Below are 11,749 nucleotides of genomic sequence, written 5' to 3' on the forward strand. Positions count from 1 at the left end.
TTCTCAAGTAAGAAGTAAGTAAGAAAACAATTTTGTGTCTGAAATTGATTGGATGGTTTGACAGTCGTGGATTGCTATTGGTCGATCACATGTGATTGACAGTTTGATCCCGCCCTGATCCTTAAAACGTATCGACAACCCATAAATTAAATAAATAAATAAATAAATAAAAGATGGTCAAGTAATTTACATATTTCAAACATTTATATTTCAATTTTGCCAATAAAAAAGTCTCTTTATTCATGCCAACTTTCAATTTTTTTATCGCTTTAAAGCCTGCTTTTATTTGTTAACGGATAATGTAAAACATCCATAGTTGTTATTATTTTATGTATTTACATTAGTTTCAGCTCCACATTTAGTTGCGCTTTTCTCTATCAACAGAGTTCATTGTGAGCGCATAAATAGTTTTAAGGCAGCAGATAGAGAAACTTCAGATGACCTGAAAAACCTCCGACAGCTGCAGAAGCTCAGTTCAGATCATGTGAAGCAGACGTGAGGCTTGTCCAGAGAGCAATGGCTCCTTTCACTGCACTCACATGTTCACCGCAAACTTTACTGGAAAGATTCTATCACGACGTGCTTTCTGTTGAACAGTCGCTATATCTACGAACTTAATCTCTGGAAAGCAAGTACATATTTCTGTCAAAAACGACTTCTTGCACTAAAAGAGTTAAGGTCACATGCCTTCAATACATGCAGAATGCTATAAACGCTATGCTGTGAAGTTAAAAGGCATAATTCACCCAAAGAAATGAGCATTCGGTCATCGTTTAGTCACCTTCCACTTCTTCAGACCTGTTTGTTTATTTTTTTTGTGTTGAACGCAAAGGAAGATTGTTGGGGAAAAACAGCCATTGAGAGTATTTTGTTTGTCATACTATTGATGTCTATGGAATGGCTAAACATTCTTCAGAATATCTTGAATTGTGTTCAACAGAAGAAAGAAATTCATACAAGTTTTAAAGGAATTTTTCAATTTAAAGAGTTGTATAAGAAAAAGTCAGCAAAACAAACAAATAAATAAATTAAAGGGGGTATATTAGGACTTTTGGGCCCCCTTGGCTGGAATTGCTTAGGGCCCCCACTAAATTCGTCCCTGGGGATAGCTCATTCATTCATTCATTTTCTTTTTGGTTTAGTCCCTTTATTAATCTAGGGTCACCACAGCGGAATGAACCGCCAACTTATCCAGCATATGTTTTACGCAGCAGATGCCCTTCCAGCCACAACCCAGCACTGGGTTCACACATATATACACTCATTCACACATATACACTACAGACAATTTAGCCTACCCAATTCACCTGTACAGCATGTCATTGGACTTGTGGGGGAAACCGTAGCACCCGGAGGAAACCCACACGAACACGGAAGAACATTCAAACTCCACACAGATACGCCAACTGACCCAGCTGTGGCTCGAACCAGCTACCTTCTTGCTGTGAGGCCAACATGTTGCTCACTGTGCCACCGTGCAGCCCAGGATAGCTCATCTAAAATGTAAATTAATTTATTCACCTTTGGGCTATGGCATGTGAAAAGCATCTAGTAAAACATTATAGAAAATGTCTAGCTTCAACTGTGTTCATTAGTGATTCAGAAACTGAACTGGTGAAACAAACACTTCAAAACACCTCAATATATATAGCCTGGAGCTACTTATAGGTATTGTAAGCCTACGTTTATTTATTTATTTGCCTATATAGGCTATATACAAGGGCAGACTTCAAGGGCAGCCTATATATACAAGGGCAGATTTGGGAGCCCTAAGGAATTCAAGGTATGGGGTCCCAAGAAACTCGAAGATAGACTCTCTCTCTCTCTCTCTCTCTCTCTCTCTCTCTCTCTCTCTCTCTCTCTCTCTCTCTATATATATATATATATATATATATATATATATATTCTTTTTAAACCATCAGAATGGGGAAGAAAGGTGACTTTGAATGTGACATGGTTGTTGGTGCCAGACGGGCTGGTCTGAGTATTTAAGAAACTGCTGATCTACTGGGAAGCTCATTTTTGTCAAAAAAAATTTTTCTATTAAAAAAATATTCTTAAATTAAATTCAATTAATCTTTGTTTTTATAGCGGTTTTACGATGTAGATTGTGTCAAAGCAGTTTAACATAGAAGTTGTAGTCAAGTGAAACTGTGCCAGTCCAGTTTTCAGAGTTGAAGTTCAGTTTAGTTTAGTTTGGTGTGGTTTAATTTTCACTGCTGAAAGTCTAAACACTGAAGACAAAATCCATCGATGCGCAGCTCCACACCTAAAAAAACCTAGAGAGAAACCAGGCTCAGTTGGGCACGACCATTTCTCCTCTGGCCAAACTAACAGATTTTCACTGTGAATACAAAGCTGCATTTTCAGTGTTATAATAGTGTCATATGCCGATTCAGAGCCCAGAAACAGCTTTATCACAGTTGTTTAGCTAAATTCATAACATTTCTCAGGACTCTGTTTCCTTCCTTCAATGTAATGCGTTCTTGCTGAATAAAATCATCTGGCTCCATCTCCTGGTTCATTATTGGAGATGCAGAAGAAACTCTCTGTAACCAAGTCTGTGGTTAACCAAGATAAACAGTTCGTTGCAGAACAAGTTCAAAAGTGCACTTTCACTTTCAACACCACATATTAAATCAAGTTGGTTTGCCTTTGCGTCCATTTTTACGAGCGAAATTTTTTTGATGCAGTTAATGAAATGGCTTATTATTTAATGACCAAAATAATCAGATATGTGTACTGCTTATTGTCATAATAGTATATGAAGTATTCATTAAAGTATAAAGTATCCAGTTATTTTTTTTCTTCATTAACAACAACAAAAAGGGCAGCACAGTGGCTCAGTGGTTAGCACTGTCACCTCACAGCAAGAAGGTCGCTGGTTCGAGTCCTGGCTGAGTCAGTTGGCATTTCTGCGTGGAGTCTGCATGTTCTCCCCGTGTTCATATGAGTTTCCTCTGGGTGCTCCGGTTTCCCTCACAGTCCAAAGACATGCACTAAAAGTGAATTGAATAAACTAAATTGGCCGTATAAGTTTATGGGTGTTACCCAGTACTGGGTTGCAGCTGGAAGGGCATCCGCTGTGTAAAACATATGCTGGATAAGTTGGCGGTTCGTTCCGCTGTGGAGACCCCTTATGAATGAAGAGACTAAGCTGAAGGAAAATGAATGAATGAACAACAACAAAAAAATAAACAATTTATTACGTCAAAACATAAAATTATTCTCATATAAACAGGTTGATTTCGGCCCCCTGTAATCTCTTATTGGCATAATATTGAAGTGGGAAAAAATGTGGTACTGGCAACAAAAATATTTCCTTACCAACAAGTTTAAAGAAGTATCTTTTAAACGAATCAACACATTTTATCCTATTAAAAAAATTCTGAAAACGTTTAATTCCAATATTGATGTAAAATGTTCATTTTGTCAATTTCAGACTGAATTGTAATTATGTAACAATTTTGGAAACATATAGGATCATTTATTTATCTGTTACTTTTAAAGAAATTATTTTTGTTTATTATGAATCTGCCTACTAAAAGAGTTGCTTGTTTTGTTATAGAACATTTTAATGTTGTCATGTCATTGACCCATGAACATTTCCTGCTTGTTATCAAACTATCTCATAACTGTAACAAGAGACAATTCAATCATATCTCAACGTTAAAACAGCCATCATAACATTATTTATCAATATGTGGCTCTTTTTGGATTATCTGAAGCTCTAGAAATTACAAATGTAAAACAGGAAATACGTTGGGAATATTGTTTACATCCCTCAAAATGGCCTATAAATTTATTTTCTTTGTAAATTTCATATTCACAAATGCAAATTTACTACTACAACAACTACTAATAGTTGTTTACATTTATATAGTGCTTTTCTAGACACTCAAACACTTTACACATTGGGGGAATCTCTTCATCCACCACCAGTGTGCAGCATACACCTGGATGACGCGACGGCAGCCATATTGCGCCAGACCGCACACCACACACCGCTGATTGGTAGAGAGGGGACAAAGTGATGAATCCATTTATGATATGGCGATGGTTAGGAGGCCATGATGGCCAGTGGCCAGATTTGGCTAGGATGCCAGGTTAAACCCCTACTCTTTTCGAAGAACATCCTGGGATTTTTAACGACCACAGAGAGTCAGGACCTCGTTTTATTGTCTTATCCCTTCACTATACTGGGGCGTTAGGACCCACACAGACTGCAGGTTGAATGCCCCCTGTTGGCCTCACTAACACCACTTCCGACAGCAACCCAGCTTTCCCATGTAGTTTCCAATCCAGGTACTGACCGGGCACAGCCCTGCTTAGCTTCAGTGAGTGACCATGTGAGAGTTGCAGAGAGCTACAGTAGCTGCCGGCTTATACCAAACCACATTTTCCTGTTTGTTTATTGCAAGAATTTTGTCATTATTCATTCATTTTCTTTTCGGCTTATTCCCTTTATTAATCTGGGGTCGCCACAGCAGAATGAACCGCCAATTTATCCAGGATGTTTTTAGGATGTTTTTAATATGGATTAGTATGTTGTTAGTATGTATCTAGTATGGATTGGTATGTCATTAGTCTCTAGTATGGATTAGTATATTGTTAGCATGAATTGGTATGTTGTTAGTATGTCCAATGTAAAGTCAATGGCAGTTTTTTTATAATGGAAGTCTATGGGACAGTTGCTAGGGTGCTGTAAGTGGTTGCTAGGGTGTGGCTAGTAAGTTGAAAGGTCATCTTTGATTGGCAGATTGGTAGTCTGAGTTAAATGAGCCCAACCTTGAGTCTGTATGACAGTCAGGTGGAAAGTTATGAGGTCATAAAGTTTGGTCCAATGTTAAGTCAATGGAACTTTTCTGAATTTTACGGGTCAGTTTTCGGAAAACCGTAAGTCGGATCGTTGGAACCCGAGTCAGACCAGTTTGGAGGTTTGGTGTTAGTTTAATGGTTGTAGTATGAACGCTGTATAGAAATTAGTTTTAGAAGAAGAAGACGGAAGAAGAGTAAGTTTATGTAGTACAGCATGTTGGCTTTCTCAAGCCACCATAACTATTACATTTTGTAATTACTTTAATTTATATACTGTAATTAATTGAGGTTTATTTCATGTTCTTTCTTAATTTTTTTCTTTCTCTTGTTTTTTTCATTGACAATGCAATTCATATTCTGTATTGTATACAAATATTGATAAAATACATTCATTTTTATCAAAATGCAATACGTTTTTTTTTTTTACAAAATGATATTTTTACACACATATTTGTTGTTGCTAATAAATGCATACTAGCTAGGATTGTTTATTGCATCAAAACATAATACATGTTTTTGCTCTTGCTTAAATATAACCATTTCAAATAAAATAACTCTAAAATTAAACAAAAAGAAAAAAACTGCGCGTATGTAAAAATAAGTAAAAAAATAATAAGCGTGTAAAAAAACAAATACGCAGAGCATTTTTTACCGTCTGCGTTCTGTGGCTTTCGCTTCCGTTTCTGAGCCTCGCATAATAAGCGCCTATAAATTTTGGAGACGTTTCGCAGGTTGCAGCCCCAGTCCGACTGGAGGCACGAAAACACTCTCCATCTTGACAGCATCGGACGACCAATTAAACCCAGCGAGCTTATCATACTTGCTTCGGATTGGCAAACACACTCATTTCTTTTCTTTTTTCCCCCCTCAGCCTGTCCTTAAATAGGAACTTGGCAGGTGGACAAGAAAACTGCACAGCTCATTTCTAGCCCGCTCGAGCCACAGGCGTTTTTTGGACAATACTGTTCATAATCCAAAAAGAAAAACAGGACCATGTCCGGCTTCAATCGCTCTTTCACCCTCCTGAGGGCTGCTATGAGACACCAGCTCATCCCTAAAGCCAACATCACGGCTAAACCAGCCAAACATAAGCTTTCCACTGGGGTGAGTATGAGTTGACTTTCAGGTAAACTAGTCGCTGCGCACTTTGACCAGCAGCTAAAGCGCGCGCACGTGTGTGACGGCCCGTCAGATTTTAAAAGATAACATTTCTCGCTTATACCTTCGCGTCTTCATATATTTTATTAGCTATATGTAAGCTCAAGCCTGTTATGAATTTATAAATTACGCTATAAATGAAGGTGCGACGAGACTAAACCTTTAATACAACGCCATTGATAGTATTTGCGCGCTCACGTATACTGTGTGGAAATGGCGCGTGGGCTGGTTTCGTCAAATCGACATTTTTATAGTCAAAAATGGGAACAAAGTAATTTTACTGTCTGTAATGTAATGCAATGTATTTAAAATGAGTCCTACCTTTTTAGTCGTTTCTGGAAAAGCGCCAGTTTTATGACCTTGAGGGACAAATAAAGTTATTCTGTTGGGAAATACAGCTTATGACTGGTATTAGCTGACCAGGCCATTCGATAGTTAGTAATATAACCAGATAAATATATATTATATATAATATAAAACATAATTAAATACTGGTTTAATGCTCGTCTATTGTGGCTTGCTAGTATCACAAGCCAGCTACCATATCTATATACACTTCAATTCGATTTTACTCTAACTATGGAAATCTGCACTTTGCCTAAAACATATCTTATATTATCTAAAGGCAAAGACACCCAAAAGCTATTTTGTAACTGGTTATATGTTGTTTTGCAAAGCCAGTCTAAGTTAGTATACAAAGTTGTTTACATTACTGGTCTAATCTATCTACTTTTAGCATGGAGCAGAACTAATGTATATCATCTCAAAACAAATACCTGAGTTTTTTTTATTAACTTGGAAAGCTATATTTGATTTTGACTACTAAATAATGCTGGTGTTAGCTGTTAGTTCAAGCAAATGCTGTTTTATGGTCTAGAATAGGCATGGGACGGAACCGGTTTCAAGGTTTACCACGGTTTGGAAAAGTCAAGGTTTTAAAACCGCAACCGTTTTCTGTTATACCGCTCCTGAGGTATATTTAAAGTTTTTTTTTATGTGTTTTTTATGTGTTGTGAAGAAATCTGTTTTTGAAACTAATGAAGAGAGCAGAAGATTTAATTTTATTACTTAGCCTGACATGTCTACTGTTCAAAAATATTATAAATGTTATTTATTTATTTTTGCCAGACATTTAAAATGAATTTATTTTAGAGTAGTAATCACAATACCGTGAAACCGTGATATTTTTCACATATTCACGTATACTGACCCATACCTAGGCTAGAAACTATGACTAGATATAAATCCCAAACACCCCAGATGCATTTCATTTTCTAGAGGTGAAAAAAAAGCTCATTTATTTTTGCTTCAAAGATAAAGAGCCCTTTTTTTTTTTAGCTGGCACAAGTTCTTAAAATATTTCAAACACAAGCTAACATAAACCACTTAAGACCATCTATAAACCTAATACCGTGTTTCAAAAAACAAGACAATGAAACAGCTGGGTAAATAATGTCTACAAATTAGGGCCGGGTGATTAATCAAAAAGTATTCGAAATCGACATTCAGAATTTATAATCAGTCTATTTTTCCAGGTCAAATACTTTTCGTACCGTGTGTGGAGTCACGTGACCCCACTCTATTAAGGCTGATTTATACTTCTGCGCCAAACTCACGGGTATGGTCCTGCGCAGCCTTCGCGCGATCACATACTCGTGCACCTCTTAAAAAATGTAACTACCTGTCGCACGTTTGCACTACATTGACAATGATAGGAAGCTGCGCCAGAGATGCCTTGAGGCGGCATATTTTCTATTACAAAACAATTACTTCTATAATGAAAATAATTTTTAAGTTATAAGTTAATTATTTTCACTTTTTTATAAGAAAAATTGACCTGGTTTTAGGCAATGCGCAGGGCTCAACAATAAGGACTGCCCAATGGCCCGGGGAGGCGCTCAGGACAGTAGACAGGACCGTTACTGGCTTGATCTGTGCTGCCTTGTCACTAAAGTTCAATTTGCATGCAACTTGATGTCAATTGCGCATGAATACAGTCTTAGAATCGAGAAACAGTTTGTTTTTAAGCCTTTAAATGCTACCTTCTCTGTAATGTCTAAAACACAATATTGATTTTTGGTTCCTCTTATCTGATTGGATGTTGTGAGCATGTCATTTTTTTGTAACCTGGTAAAAACCAGTACAGCGAAGTGACGTCGACATCGAATTATGAGGCTAAAAGAATGTCTTGGAAGCAGACATTTATGTGGGTACAATGCGACAATTTGCTCATTATACATTTATTAACATTTTATAAATATTTAAATTCTAGATTTTTGACACAATATTTAAAACATGTGGCTAAGAAATAGCTATTAACTTTTCCTTTTTTCTTTTTTGGTGGGGCCAGTGAAAATATTGGCAGGACAAGTAAAAATAAGAAAGAAAGTAGAAAAAAAATCCTTAGCGTTGAACCATGATACGTGTTTTAATTTCAGTTGTTCAACGTTAATGTTCAATAAATAATCATAGATAATAGACAGTGTGTGTTTCAGTTATTTTAAAATCAAGTAATGCTCTCTTCATTCGAAAATATCTCACTTAATTGTAATATGTGATCATATTTACTGTACAAAACCTGTCAGTGAAGTATGAGGGCACAAAAATAAATAAATAAACTAAATAATCGTTCATTATTTGATGTTTAATTAATTGTGATTTTGATTTTAGGCCAAATCGCCCAGCCCTACTATAAATAGTGTCCAACTAATATCACCTTAAAAAGATAATTCACCCAAAAATAAAAGAAAATACTGTTTACTCACCCTCAAGTGTTTACAAACCTTCAGGAGATGATTTCTTCTGATAAACAAAAGAAGATATTTTGTAGAATGTTGTAAACCGGTAAACTTTAACATACACCTTAGGAAAAACAAATATGGAACTCAATGGCTACCAGCTTCCAAATTTTCAGGAAAAAAAAGACAAAATGTGAGTAAACGATGACAGAAATGTTCACAACACAAGGGCTCCTGTCTTTTTTTGCTGGTGTAATTATCCATCAAAGATAAATAGTTTGAAACTAGTGTATTGCCAGTCTGGAGTGGTCTACTAGCCTGAACCCACTGGAAAAGCAACATTTCTCTAAATCTCAAAGGGAAAAGGCACCAAAAATATAACCAACGCAAGTTTAGCGCATGGGAAAAGAGGTTTGGATTGAGTACTTTGACAAAACACTCCCACAACAAATAGTTCAGCAGCTCATGAATGTGTGTTGTTTATTTTTGATGCAGGAGCAAGTGATTGCAATGTCGGTCATGTTCGTGACCATCCTGGGCCCGTCTGGCTGGATCCTGTCTCACCTGGAGGACTACAAGCACCGTCCCGGAGCAGCACAGGAATAAAAATGAGCATTCCCTGCTTAAGAAGACTATTTAAACCTCTGAATGTTTGAATAAATGAATGTACTTGAACTGGTCTGTATCCATTAAAATATTTCTCTTTAAACACACAACGCATGCTGAGCTTTATATTCGGTGGGAGAGGATTATATGGTGACCAAACTGAAAATTACATATATATATACACTACTGGGTTTGGGGTCAGTAGGATTTTTAAATGTTTTAGAATAAGCTTCTCCTGCTCACCAAGGCTGCATTTATTTGATCAAAAACATAGAACAAATTGTGAAATGTTATTGCACTATAAAATAACTGATCAAAAGTAGATTATAATTTAATTTATTCCAGTGACTTAAAGATGAATTTTCAGCTTCATTACTCCAGTCTTCAGTCACATGAGCCTTCAGAAGTCACTCTAATATTAATTATTATTATTATTGTTAATATTATTAATGGTAATAGTAATAAAAGCAATAATAACTAGAGTAATAATTTCATTTGAAACTGCATACAATAAGATAAAGAAATATTCAACAAACTTTTTACATTTCATAAATTCAGCCCTGATGAACAGAATATATATAGCTTGTTGCAATATCAAACTATTAATTAAACCAAAAAACACTAAATTAAACCATAATGTTTTTGTTTAAGTAATCATGAATTCTGAAATAATAATAAATAATCTGTAATAATACAAAATTACCTAAAGGAGTGTTTATATGTCAACTTTGTATTAAGGACATACTTATAAAATTATATAAATATGAATAAAAATACTAAACAAAAACATTTATAATAAACCAATCTAAATGATAATAAAGATATATAACAAATAAAAAAGCTAAATAAAAATAAACACCAAAAAATATATAAACCCCCACACACAAAATATATTTATACAGTTGAAATCAGAATTATTAGCCCCCCTTTTATGTATTTATTTATTTACATATTTTTAAATATTTCCTAAATGGTGTTTAACAGCAAAGAAATATTCACAGTATGTCTGATAATATTTCTTCTTCTAGAGAAGTCTTATATGTTTTATTTAGTCTAGAATGAAAGCAGTTTTTAATTTTTTAAACCTATTTTAAAGTCTAAATTATTAGCACTTTTAAGCTAGATTTTTTTTCTTGATAGTCTACAGAACAAACCATTGTTATACAATAACTTGCCTAATTACCCTACCCTGCCTAGTTGACCTATTTAACCTAGTTAAGCCTTTAAATGTCACTTTAAGCTGTACAGAAGTGTCTTGAAAAATATCATGGCCAAGATAAAATAAATCAGTTATTAGAGATGAGTTATTAAAACTATGTGTAGAAATGTGTTGAACAATTCTTCTCTCCGTTAAACAGAAATTGAGAAGAAAAATAAATGGGGGCTAATTATTGTGACTTTATATTTTCAATTACTTTATGGAATTTTGATTACAGCTTCAACTATTTTGCTATTAAAAGATTAACAAATAGACTTATTTGTTGTTTAAAAAACAGTGTATTGTCCGTAGTGTGACAGTGTGTATTGGATTTATGTAATTTATGGTATAAAAACCTGTTAATGAGCTACTTTTTTTGGTATTGTACAGAATTACTGTACCTTAAATCACTGTTAAAAGGTATCACAGACTCTATCTGGTATTGTACAGAGTTACTGTAACTTAAAAAAGTATTAAAAAGTCACTTAAAAAGTATTACATTCTCAACATCAAAAGTGTGAGCGAGGATCAATAATATAGTCTAATGCAAAATAAATTAAAAACTAACTTAAATATGCAAATGTTAATCATTTACTATAAATATTAAGGAAAACTTACAATAGTATCTTACGGATAATAAATTTTTTTAATTAAGATTAATTCTGAATTTGCATATATGGGAGCAAATCTGCAAGGTAATTAACCCAGCTATATACAGGAAATAAATATATTATTTGAAATATGAATAATACGGATTGATCCTTTCTGATAATTTAATATAAACAGAAGCTCAGGAATGTTGCTGGTTTCTGACACAGCGAGCGTTGCTAGGATACAAGATAAATCAAAACGTGGTAAATGGCAAAACACAACAGCTGAAATCAAGATAAGAGAACAGAAATAAAAAAATAAAATAAACACGCAGCTATAGAAAAGGAGTTATATTTTAATATATTACACCAAAAGAAACCCTAGCTGACTTAGTCTTAGTGTATAATGATTCCGGCCGGTTGTTTTGTTTTTTACAGCATGTGTCCATTGTTTGAGGACAGGAAATGTCAGTGTGGGAGTGGAAATAACTGCGGTATAAATTAGATTTGAGTTTAGAAGGTCAAACGCTCTGGAAATCTGTAAATGAAAATACTGTTTAACAAGAGATTCACTTTAACAGCTTTCTAGAGCTCCCGTTCTTCATTATATCAAAGAAATAAATAATGTTTTTGGCTTTCTA

At 34.8% G+C, this 11,749-nt stretch overlaps 1 protein-coding gene across 1 annotated transcript; it reads left to right on the forward strand.

Annotated features, from left to right (window-relative positions):
• The first annotated feature begins 5,699 nt into the window (after positions 1 to 5,699).
• On the forward strand, positions 5,700 to 9,430 carry LOC130219930 (cytochrome c oxidase subunit 8B, mitochondrial). The gene is made up of 2 exons (XM_056452440.1): positions 5,700 to 5,922; positions 9,210 to 9,430. Exons 1-2 carry the CDS (start codon positions 5,812 to 5,814, stop codon positions 9,318 to 9,320), a joined length of 222 nt encoding a protein of 73 aa, XP_056308415.1. The 5' UTR covers positions 5,700 to 5,811; the 3' UTR covers positions 9,321 to 9,430.
• Positions 9,431 to 11,749: the final 2,319 nt, after the last annotated feature.

The sequence above is a fragment of the Danio aesculapii genome, chromosome 25, assembly GCF_903798145.1.
Source record: "Danio aesculapii chromosome 25, fDanAes4.1, whole genome shotgun sequence".
Taxonomy (NCBI): Eukaryota; Metazoa; Chordata; class Actinopteri; order Cypriniformes; family Danionidae; genus Danio; species Danio aesculapii.